The sequence below is a fragment of the Phaseolus vulgaris genome, chromosome 9 (assembly GCF_051622355.1).
Source record: "Phaseolus vulgaris cultivar YP4 chromosome 9, ASM5162235v1, whole genome shotgun sequence".
NCBI lineage: Eukaryota > Viridiplantae > Streptophyta > Magnoliopsida > Fabales > Fabaceae > Phaseolus > Phaseolus vulgaris.
In genome coordinates, this window is record NC_143506.1 from 28,506,516 (window position 1) to 28,519,525 (window position 13,010).

The window sequence follows — 13,010 nt, forward strand, 5'->3', positions numbered from 1 at the left end:
ATATTTCCCTGTCTACTCTACTTTTTCCTTACACTTATCTATAAACTAATATCACCTCTTTTTCCTTACACTTATCTATAAACTAATATCACCTCTTTTTCCTTACACTTACGATGGTGTGATTTTTTTTTTTCAAAATTACTAAATTGAGTTTTTCTTAAATACGGATTTGAGAAAGTCCTTATTGGTTGATAACTCCATGACGAAGTTGTCACCCAATTGACAAATTTGTGTATTTTCCTGTTACTGAAGTCATCATATTACTGCTTTTTCTTATAAATTGGAATTATGGCTTTACCTTCTTTTTAACTTCTTATTTTAATTATCTATATATCTATATTTTAATTACAAAAGTGAAATTGAAAACATAAAATAATATATAAACTAATTAGTAATATATAAATTAAAACTATTAATGTAGTTAATTGAAAAATTTATTAATATTTTTTTATTATAATAATGTTACTTTTACAAATAATATTTAGGTCATGTTTCTAAAGACGTAATTCGTTGTTTTTAAATGATAAATTTTGAATATGGTTTTTTATTTAGGTTAGATTTTTTTTATTATGTAATTTAAAAGAAAAAACAAAATTAAAATAAATTATCGTAAAGGGTTATTCCCCTTGAAAAGGGATTTTATGAGTATGTTTTTTTATTTCCTTGAGGATATGAGGAGAGTCCTTGTCCGAGGTTTTGGAATTTCTGAGAATATTTGTTTGATCTAGAGATTTCGTCCCTACTTTTGAAGCTTACCAAAATCCAATGTTGGATTAGAATACATAGTCTTCTTTTGGAATATTGGCAACCAAAAGCTATGTTTTATATTACTAAAGGGGTTGATACCCCGCTAACTCTTAATGATTACACAATGAATAAATCTAGAAGATTTTTTGCTAGGGTCCTAATTGATATTGATATGTTATCAAATTGTCCAATCAAAATTTGGTGGAAATGTCTGACTATGTTTCCATTGCAGATATTGAATATGAGAAGTTGCCTCTAGTTTGCTCATCATGCAAAATGATTGGTCATAATTTATCTGAATGTAGGAGACAACTTGATACTAATACAGGTAATACTTTTTTGCCTAAATTTGTGGTTGTTCAATATAAGCTTGTTGTTGCTCAGTCCAAGGAAGCTAGCATCTCGAATAGCCAACAGGAAGAAGTTTCTCAAAAGAGGGAAATGAGGGACAAACCAATTTTACAATCTATTGATAATGTTCTAAATTTTGATGTTATTGTATATGTTAAGGATATTGTTGTAGTTCATGATGTTGTTGTTCAGAAAGTCAATAAGAATTTGTTTGTTGTTCCTAACCCTATTGATGATATAGAGATTGGGTCTGGATCTTTGGTTGATATTTTTGCTAATATGCCCTTGTTGAAGAGTTTTCATGAGTCGGGAGATTTACTATAAGAAAAGGACTCCTTGTCTATTGTTGACAAAAAAAAATTCATCTAAAACTATCTCTAATGATTTGACCTTGCAAAATTGTTTTGAATCCCTTTTAGGTTGGAGAATGTAGTAGCATAGACCAATTGCACTACCCAAGTTAAGTTGGCTTTCGACAAAAATGTTGCATCTTATGGCCTAACATATGTTTCTCTAGATGTTGCTTTGGTGTCTGATGTTGTCTTTTAGAAGTTTACTCTTTTGACAATTGTGCCTAATACAAATGTTGCTCTAGAGTCTAATGCGGTTCCCTCTTCAAGTGTTACTTTGTTTCTGAAAGAATATGAAATTGTTGCTAAGTATTTGAATGGTGAGGCTGATACGGGACAACCTCTTAGTGATAATGGAGATGATGTTGTTAAAATTACTAGGAGGTTTGGACATTCTATAAAATGTTTTAAAATGTTTGTTAATAAGAAAGGAAAATCATTGTCTTTTTGTGATATTTATCTATAGGTGTTGTTTTAGTTCTTTTGTTTACTCCATAGTTTTTCTTTGGGGTTATTTCTTAAAAGGTGTTAAAACCTATGTTCTAATTAATATAGATGGAAGTTCTTCATTGTATATGGGTATTGGTCTAGTCTTTGTTTTGTTTTTTTTTTTTTTTAATAATATTTTTTTACGTTATGGTAGGATGCTTAAAATGAAGCTTTATTTAAAAAAGATTATGATAAATATTTTAAATTAAGTTGAAAATATTATTGAATATATATAAAATAATTTAATAAAATTGTACAATCAAATTATTCATGAAATTTTGTCCCATATAAGTTAGTCTCCAATGGTCTTCCTTGTGATTTATGCTCTATGCTAGTGGTGGAGGTGGTTGAATTTCCCTTTATTACCATGTTCATGATTGCACACTTTCTATCTATCTTTTCATTAATTGCATGGGTAGTATTTGTGTAAGGAGGTTTATAACTACCCATAAATGATGTTAGATTATATGACTATGATAGTGTGATAAAAAAAAGGTGACAAATATATTTCACGATCGTAAACAAAATTGAATGGGACAAAAAAGTTTTACAGGTAAAAGTAACTTGTTGAAATAAAAATTGATGATAAAGGTTGTGAGGATGTTCTATAAATTCGAACAATTTCAAGTGTTGAATATTAGATTAATCAATATATTATCGTGTGTGTATTTGAAGAAAACCAACACATTAATAATTATGTTGGGGGTATGTGTTGTAGGATCTACTTTGATGTATCATATTATATTGTTGAAAAGAAAAATGTCATATAACTCTTGAATATTTGGTGCCACTTATATGTTATATGTTATATATATATAGTAAGATGATTGTATATTTTGTATTATTATGCAAATGGTGATTCCCATATAACTCATTTTCTTGAAATTAATTGACTATGATAATCATTTCCATTGCAATTCGCTTTTATAATATTATGACCAATATATATGTTCTTTCTTTCATATTTTCTTTATAAAGTTTATATAAGTTTAATGGGTCTTGAGGAATACTTTCCTAAAGAACAAATTATCTCTAATTAATTCGATGAGATTTTATGGTTGTGAAACATAAGAGGTACAACAACAAATCTAATAGAAGAAACATCCACCTTTATTAAGCATCACACTTTAGATTTGAAGGTTTGAGGTGAAGAGTTCATAAAAATTGCATTATAAAGTAACAAACTAACTTTATATCAATACACTTAGATTAACAAAATTCTAATTTTACATAGTGATCAGTTAATAACTTCTTATGATGGTGGTGGAAATGTTAGTAAAATAAGACTATTATAAGAACTTGACTAGTAGAAATATATTGGTAATTTTCCAAATAATTAATAAGCTTGTAAATTATAATTATTTGGATCCATTTAATTGGAAAAATATAAAATAGGATTTTGATGGGAGAAATGTGATTGAGATGAAAATAATAAGAATATTTATTGAAATGTTTATTCTCTAACATCTTTGTAAGGAAATGCAAAATATAAGAAGGGAGGGATAAATTGTGTTTTTTTAAAATTTCATAAATATCCTCGTTTAATGATTACTTAAATAATAATTTCTTATGACAGACAATTTGTTAATGACTTTTTAACCTATATTGCATCTGATTGGATGAAATAGATACAACTTCATAACTTAATATATTTACTTGTTTAAAAACTTTTATAAATCAATTCTCACAATAATTCTTCTTCTTAAGTTAATGTAGATAATAATAATATACAATATAAAGGAGACCGGGGAAGAAAAATACATCAAATATTTTTTATAGTGATTTGTTTGACAAAACACACTTTGTCTATGATGTTGGAAGTCACAAAGTGAGGAGAGAAACTTCATCACTAGAAAATTCTAAGCTCAAATAAGTGAGAGCATAAAATATTGTATTTGAGTGTAATATGTATTCAAAATATATAATTTGCCTTACTTCCTAAGAACTTTCCTTTATTTATAGAACTTTTGAGAATCTTATCACACTTATCTTTATGTATTAACATAATATCATGTAAAGAATAACAACTATCATAATAAAATTAAGTAACAAAAATATTATTAATTAATATATCTTTAGTTTTTATGTATCGACATAATATCATATAAAGAATAAAAACTATCATAATATAATTGAACAATAAAAACATTATCAATTAATATATTTTTTTTATCAGCTGTTTAAGCATAATATCATATAAAAAATTAAAAATTATCATAACATAATTAAACAACAAGATTTATCAATTAATATATCTTTAATATTTGTGTATCTCACATATGAGTTATAAGTTCGATTAAGATTCCGTATACCAAATTTGATTAAAGTAATTTGAACACAGTAAAATATTCATTATCAATCAAACTCTTGAATACCTGATATGATGTTTATTACATAGTTATCTAAAAATGAGAACGATAATGTTTATTAGCTTTTATTAAATAATCTGCAATCTTATTCACACCACTTACCTAATTGAATTAAAAAGAAAAGATTTTCGGGTTTAATTAAGAGTGTACCATATCAGTTATAACAAGGACGAATACCACAATAGTCCCTCAAACCATAAAAAGATACCAACTCAAACCAACTAACAAAGTCCTTCAAACAATCTAAAAAACATTGTTTAAAGTAATAACTAACCAAGTTTCATGCAACTACAAAATTGTATCACTCATATAATTAAAAGATTTTAAACTCATCATTGTGAAAAAAGTTATTTATTTGAAACGGATCCCTCTGATATAGTTATTTAAAGAAATTATTGGACTAACAAATTATTTTTTTTCTTAAAAAAAGTTGTGATTTTCTAAAAATACAAATACAAAATGTCTCTGGATAATCAATATGTAACATTAAATTGATAAGAAAATAAGATATGAAGTTGGTCAAACTCAACTGAGTTTTAAAAAAAGTTCAATTGTTTGATTGGTAGGTAAAACAAGATGCACATAAATAAATGGTCGTATATTTATTTATACTGGTAGTTTTGAATCCACTTTTCTCCCATCTCACAATTCTTTTTTCTCTCTGTTTTTTATTTTTTTGAGGACAAAAAAACAAATATCAGATTCTTATTTTTATTTTTCTTTCATTTTTTTTAATTTTTATTATTTTTGTTTCCCTCTGCATCATCATCGCCTTCCCTGTGCGATTTTCACCTCTATCGAACCGTGCGGTTCCTTCGAGAACCTTCCGAAGCTTCGCATCTTCGATCAATCGCATGTAACCTTCTATATTTTTTTTGGTCGAATTTGAAGCCATGAATGCGCGCGGAGAACTCAGTTCTCCGGATCCGTTGGATTCGTTTCCTCCGTTACGGGTTCGGGAATCGGACGGTGCGTCGGACGATTCCGAGTTCGAGAGGTATTGCAGCGCCAACTCGGTGATGGGAACGCCCAGCACCAGCATGAGCATGTGCAGCGCTGTCACGCTCTTCCACGATTTCTCCGATTACGATTTCGCCTCTTCCGCGGAGGGTTTCGAGAGTTTCAGTTTGGGAAAGGGAACGGCGGAGGCGAATCGTGCCGGCGACCGAAGACGGAGTCTGCGGTACGGTTCCAGTGGATTGGAGCTGTACGGTGATTGCAGTGAGGAGCTCGCTTTGACTGCGCTCGATTCATCGGAATTGATTGGGTTTAACCGGATCGGAGTGTCGAATGGGAACGGTGAAGTGAGTGTTGGAGAAGGTGGTAAAAATGGTTTTGAAATTCAAATTGATAAAAGGGAAGAGGAAGAAGAAGAAGAAGAAGAATTGGAAGAGTTATCGGAGGGTGATGATTCTATGTATAACTATGACAGTGATGGTAATGGTGATGATGATGGTGATGGTGGGAAGGAAATTTATTTGACGGAAAACATGGGTTATTGTGAAGAAACGGAAGTGAGAAACGAGAACTCTTTGTTTATGAACACTTCCGTGGCCTATGGTTCGCTAGACTTGGATGATTTTTTGCTGCAAAACGGTCCCGTTTGTGTCATGTCTGATCTATTCCACACTCAGCGAAAAAAGAATGATAGATTGAATTCGGGTTCTGGTCAAAAGGAGCAAGGGCAGAATGAAAAGAACATGGTTATAGTCAATGAAGTTGAAGAAACTAAAGATATAGGTTATTCTGATGCCGTAGAAGAGGTTAGGGACAGAGAAGTTGTTATGCCTGTTTACTTAGAGGAAAGTTCTGCACCAATCGATTCTCCGCGCAGTGTCAAAATGCCGGTCCGAGGTTCTGGGGATTTGGTTAGTTGTCCTGAAATTTCTTCGGTTGCCGAGGTGGATGAAGTTGATTTGGAGCTGCGGGAGAAAGAAGCTCCTCGCAATATGGGTTTGGGTGTTAATGGTTGTGGTTGGACGGAGAAGGGGAATGTGAACAGTGAAGAAGCTATTGCAGCTAGTGATGCTTATGGTGTAAAGTCGGTGCTTGATGATTCTATGTTCCGGCTTGATCACATTACTGATGATAGCCAATTTCATAAAAGTTATTCCAATACATCCAGCCATCTTGAGAACGTTATTTCAAAATCATTTGAGTGTATTGAATCAACTGCGCAGCTGCCAGACAGTGGAATGAAGAAAACGTTAGAGAGTTCGTCCACTTCAACAAATCTCTTACAGAAAAGTCCTGTGGTATCTAAGGTGAGCAATGCATCCCATTGTCTTTCAGGTTATCATTTTCAATTCAACCCTTTTCAGTTAATATTTGCCACTTGAATTTTGTCAATTTTAATTAATGCGTAGTCCCGTTGTTTAAGTTGGGGTTGTAGTTGTTGTGTTATGGTCATAGTTGCATTATGACTGTTGTAGGCCAATATGGAGAACGATCACAGTGTGATGTACTTGTGATAACTGCAACCAAATTGTAGTGGCTGGATCAAGTGGTGTGTAGTCTCTATCTAAAACGTTGTGTAAACCCATTGGGTTGCCATTTGAGGAAGATTATTTTGGCTGAGTAATGTAATTATTTATTACTAATTCTATAAGATGTATGCAATTGAAACTAGAGCCTAGCATCTAAATTAATTTTTGAATTTTGAAACGTTAGATGTGTGATTTAACTAGCCTTATAATTTTTATTTTTATTTTTATGTCAAGGTTGCTATTATGCCATATCCCTTAAAAGAGATGGTGATAAATGATGTCATAGACTTATTGTTGAAGTTACTCATTTTTGGCTGCACATATACTTGATTTGACATTGTGGTATTGGATGTTTCACTAAATATTGCAGACAGAAGACTTTGAGCTAAGTGAATTTTATGACGAGGTTGTTCAGGAAATGGAAGAAATTTTACTGGAATCAGTGGATTCTCCTGGGGCTAGGCTTTCCATTGGTAACAGATTGGCTGAGCCTCAATTTTCTATGCCTTCAAGAGATGGTGGGTTGACTGCTTCTACTTCTAGCACAGATGATGCTTACCTGCTAGTTCAACGGCCAAGAAGAATTGATAGGATTGAAGTGGTAGGTGCGAGGCAGAAGAAAGGGGATGTTTCTTTCAGTGAAAGATTGGTTGGAGTGAAGGAATACACTGTGTACAAAATTAAAGTGTGGAGTGGCAAGGACCAGTGGGAGGTTGAAAGGCGATATCGTGATTTCTTCACTCTCTATAGTTGCATGAAAGCATTATTCAAAGAGCAAGGCTGGAAACTACCTTTGCCATGGTCTTCTGTTGAGAAGGAAACCCAGATATTTAGAAGTGCATCTCCTGATATTATTGTGAAGAGAAGTGTCCTCATTCAAGAGTGTTTACAGTCTATTATCCATTCCAGGTTCTCTTTAAGTCCTCCTAGGGCATTGACATGGTTTTTGTCCCATCAAGATTCGTACCCTATTTCACCTGTGTCAAATGTACTGGTGTCTCAGTCTTCTTTTACAAGATGGAAAAGTTTTCGAAACGTTTCCAATTTAGGAAAGACAATTTCACTCATTGTTGAAATTCCACCAAACAAATCTATCAAACAGTTGTTAGAAGCACAGCATCATACCTGTGCTGGATGCCATAAGCATTTTGATGATGGAAAGACTTTGATTTGGGATTTTGTACAGACATTTGGATGGGGGAAGCCTCGACTTTGTGAATACACGGGCCAATTGTTTTGTTATTCTTGCCACACAAATGAGACTGCAGTCTTGCCAGCCAGAGTTTTACATCACTGGGATTTTACTCATTATCATGTTTCTCAGCTGGCAAAATCCTATCTAGATTCTATATATGAACAGGTAAATTTAATTCTAATGTTTGTCTTTTATAATGTTCTTACCTTATCTTTGATGTGAATGTTTATATTCCACGTTAATATTTAAAAACTTATTTGGTTGAGGAAGTAAAGAAAAACGATAGAAAGTGAGAGAAAGTTCTGAGATAGAATGTCCAAATTGAAGAGTTCTATTTACCATTGCATAACTCTTTATTCCTGCAGGGTGGATATATGCTAATGTAGGATTACTAGTTTTGAATGAGTTCTGTTTATTTGCTTGCAATTACGATTAGCATTGTGAACATATATCATTGGATTTTTCTTCCAGGAGTCCCCAGGATGTGTTCTAAGTAGAAAATAATGCATAACTCTGGATTGGACACTGAAATATTTGTGTTTATGTGAAATCTGTGTTGTGTTTTCTTGGTTGTTTATCAATTAATACACTAGATGCATGCTATTCTTTTCCTCCTTGTACTTTTTTCTGTTGTATATTTTGTAATATTCTTACCATTCACTTTTCAATTTTATTGATTAAATTTCTTCTGCAGCCCATGCTCTGTGTCACTGCCGTTAATCCCTTCCTTTTGTCAAAGGTCCCAGCTTTACTTCATATTATGAGTGTCAGAAAAAAGATAGGTATAATGCTTCCATACGTTCGCTGCCCGTTTCGGAGGGCCATTAACAGAGGACTTGGAAACAGGAGATATCTTCTTGAAAGCAATGACTTTTTTGCTCTTAGAGATTTGATTGATCTTTCCAGAGGAGTCTTTGCTGGTTAGTTTCTATTATTGTTGTTTATTAGTGCTTTAAATGAGAGTTCGTTTCAATTAGTCATACATGTGTTTCACTTCTTTTGATTGCTCAATGATATCTAAAGCTCAGTTTTGATGGATGCGCAGACATGCATAATTTGTTAAGTCAGATTGTATTACTGATTTCTTCTTTTTCCTCTTTCTAATTGGATGGATTTATTACTCATTATGTACTTTGAATTTATATTCATGGTGTGGTGAATATAGATTTGATTTATTTTAATTTAGGGATTAATTGGGGTTGGAGAATATCAGTTTTTTTATCTGGTTCAATGGATCTCTCTCTACCCTATGGTACCCAGTCATTGTCGGTTCTTGATTAACTTTTTAAACAGATAGCATGAAAGGCATATGGTATCTAAACTATGTGAGGTAACAACAGTAGTAAGCATCTTAAAATTATAGCTCATAAAACCTTCAGGGATGTGGCTGTGTCAGTTTTAACTATTTATTTAGTGGATAGACCTGCAAATCAAGATGTGGGATCCAGTTTTACTCTGGTGGTAATGAACATATTTTTGTTTGGAGGTGGGCATCAAGTATTGAAACTAACAAGAAATGGAATTCATTACTAAGATAAAGTTAAAGAAATCAGCCTATGTAGAATTATCATGCAGATTGTGTGTTTCATTTTTCTTTGTTTTATGCAATCCGGAGCTAACCATTGGTTAATTTATAAGTTGTTGCATTCCCTATATCCAGTGTTCTTAACAAATAGCAACTTTTTTGCAGCACTTCCTGTGATGGTGGAAACTGTGTCAAGGAAAATCATGGAACACATTACTGACCAATGCCTTGTATGCTGTGATGTGGGAGACCCGTGTAATGCCCGACAAGATTGTAGTGACCCATCTTCTCTAATTTTCCCATTTCAGGTGTGTATATGTCAATAGCTAAGATTCTATAGTGTAGAATTAGATAATATCGATGAGAAGAGTAACGATTTTTTAGAATTTTAATCAGGCTCCATAGGGGCTTAGTGCACAGTAGCAAATAAAAGTACACTAGAATCTATTGATGAATAAATCAAATAAGATTTGACAACGTATAGTGATAAGAACTTGGGCATTATGGGGTGCCTAAGTCCTACATTGAGTGATATGAGATACTTGCTGGAGTATTCAAGTGTTTGGTTTTCCCCCTTAATAGCTAGCTTTTGAGGGTGGGATCCTCCAATGCTAGGGTACTTATCAATCGGTATTGGAACCTAGTTGGAAGTGTCTCGGAAAGGACTACCTATAGAGGTTGTTCTCCCCCTCAATAACTTGTTTTTGAGGGTGGGTTTCCAAGTGCTTGGGTTTGCACAGAAAGAGGTTTAGGAATCTCGAACATTTTGTGGACAAATGATTTTTGTGAAACGAAGAGGAAAAGATGGAAGAGAAAAATGAATGGCAATGATGAATTCGGAGATTTCAGTTGTATAATAAAACTTGTCTGTGGCTCTGCATATAACAACACTTTTTGAGTTTTTATAAAGTACCAAAACAGTATTGATTTGGTTCATGAAACAATTTAGCTGTACCGTGTACTTTAGGGGATCTAAAATTGAATTCAAATATAGAACTTGTTTAAATTGTTTTACACGATGCTCAAATGTTTTGGTTATTTGCATTGGATCCCCAGGGAATGCCTCCTTAAGTATATTTTACTTTTAATTCTATACTTCTTTACTTCTACTTGTATGAAATACACTTATATATGTCTAGAGGGTGGGGGGAAATTCATTAAAGATCTGGTACAGCCCAACTGTAGTAGATAAAAATACGCAAAAAAGAACTTGTAAGAAAAAAAAAGAAACACATCATTCTCAAGTGTTGATTAACCCCGTATCACGTTTCTAACTTCTACTTTCTATTTGACACGTTTCACAAATCCAACTTTTTAGCTGAAATAAGTACTTGTTGAACTACCTCCTTTAAATGTATCTATCCATCTACCAGAAAATAAGGAACAGGATTCCACCAACTGGATGTTTTGTTAGGCACATACCTGATGTTTTACATCGGGTAAAAGCTAGCAAAGCGGGTCTTACGTTACTATTTAGTTGCACCAGTGGGAATATTAAAGAGCAATGCTTCTTTGTTTGACCTGTTCTTGTTTTTTCTTGATAAAGCAATCTATTGTGAAGGAAAAATGACTATTTTGATATAAAATCACATTGTGTTTCTTCATTGTCTATATTTGTGTTCAGATTATGTAATATTTTGTGTAACGTTGGAACTATAAAACTCAAGTCTCCTTTCAGTAGAAAGTTGGGAATTTTATTGGGGTAGGGGGGATTATGCTATTTTGTCTTATGAGAGTTTGTAAAACTTTCCTGATGTTTGCAGCAAGACCAGGAATCAATCCTATCCCGTTTATGTTTTTCTCTAAAAAGTGAAAATGGTTCACTTTTTATCCATTTCACTTTCATAGTTTCAAATTCTTTTAATATTAATGAAAAGTTGAAGTCTCAATATAGTCTAAATTTTCACCAGGAAGACGAGATTGAAAGGTGCAAAGCTTGCCAGTTGGTTTTCCACAAGCATTGCTTTAGAAAACTTGCAAATTGTCCTTGTGGGGCTCAACTCAGATTGAAGGAGACAAGGAGCTTAACTAACAGAGGAAGCCAAAGGGGGGGTGGTGGTGGTGGTGAAAGCAGAGGAGCTTTGGACTTATTAGGCAGAGGACTGAGTTCTGGGTTGTCAACAAGGTTCCTGTCTGGATTATTTACGAATGAAAAGGCAGAGAAGAGTAGTAGGGAGCATAAAGACGAAAATATTATTTTAATGGGCTCCTTACCTACCACTTCTTTATGATCACCAAGTGCTGTCTCTCTATTTCTTACGTTTATCCGCTATACCATTACATACATTTTATTACATCTTAGGATGTTTCTTCAATAAACACATTTGTCCATGTAGTCAAATTTTGGGTTTCTCATTCTTTGTAAAAAAATAATTAATGTATAGTGTTGCGCCTTATTCTATTTTATCTACGCTCACTGGATACTTGTTTTTGTTCATTCCAGGATAATACAATTTAGGGCTATTGCAGAAAAAAAAAAAAACACTCTTGGGGGTTTTGCATTCTGTTTTCCGATAAAATTCATTTTATTCTTTTAAAATTATATTCCGTATATTTTGGAATACATCTTTTGTCATTTTGAAATATATAAGATGAATTTTGGATTGAACAATTTAGAATACATGTGTATTCAAAATTGTACATTCTGTAATACATTATTTTGGACTTTTTGTAAATATGTTTATATTTTACTTGAATTAATTTCAAACATAATTTATTTTATAGAGTATTTTTTAATTTTAAAATAAATAATTTATGTAATGGAAAAGTATTTTTTTAATAGGAATAATATTCACCAAAAGATTATGGAATGATGATAATATCTCTTTTTAAATTTCTGTACAATATCATTCTAAAATTTAAAAATACAAATTTTAAGTATAAAGTTTGTAAATATCTGGTATAAATAATATTCTCATTCATGACGTCTCAAACTAACTATAATGAATTGTGAGTTTCGTCATGTTTGAGTATCTTTTGTCACATCCACAATTAATTATGTGTTGTAGAATGTCGGTAATACTCCTAAATATACATTGCATTCACTGAACTAGTGCATTAGACACTTGAAAAATAAAAATAAAAAGTCTTGGTAACATAATAATGGAAATAACTGACATGACAAACATGTTTGTGCTGAGATGATGATCATGTTTAGTCATCATTTGGACTATGTGGTCAACATGACACAACAATACACATGGTCGATCTTTGTCCATCTGAGGAAGTATGTAAGGATGTGACATTAATATGAGCTAGGGCTTATATTTGATTGCATATGTAGATATGACCATCCCGAGTTGGTCTTACATGTGCATGAGTGCAACACTTCCTCATACATACTCACAAACATTCAGATAGACGACGAGTTGTCTCCATGGTATCCCAAGCCGAATTGAGTTGGATGAAGCTTGGTTTGGATGCAACGAAAAATGAAAATTGACTAAAGAAGGAATGGAAGTGAATTGGTGGTGGGTTTTCACGTACGAAGCTTGAAAA

At 32.6% G+C, this 13,010-nt stretch overlaps 1 protein-coding gene across 1 annotated transcript; it reads left to right on the plus strand.

Annotated features, from left to right (window-relative positions):
* The first annotated feature begins 4,784 nt into the window (after nucleotides 1-4,784).
* Nucleotides 4,785-11,916, plus strand: LOC137820464 (Phox (PX) domain-containing protein). Its single transcript, XM_068624573.2, has 5 exons — nucleotides 4,785-6,570; nucleotides 7,163-8,152; nucleotides 8,682-8,907; nucleotides 9,678-9,820; nucleotides 11,423-11,916. Exons 1-5 carry the CDS (start codon nucleotides 5,200-5,202, stop codon nucleotides 11,741-11,743), a joined length of 3,051 nt encoding a protein of 1,016 aa, XP_068480674.1. The 5' UTR covers nucleotides 4,785-5,199; the 3' UTR covers nucleotides 11,744-11,916.
* The last annotated feature ends 1,094 nt before the right edge of the window (nucleotides 11,917-13,010 follow it).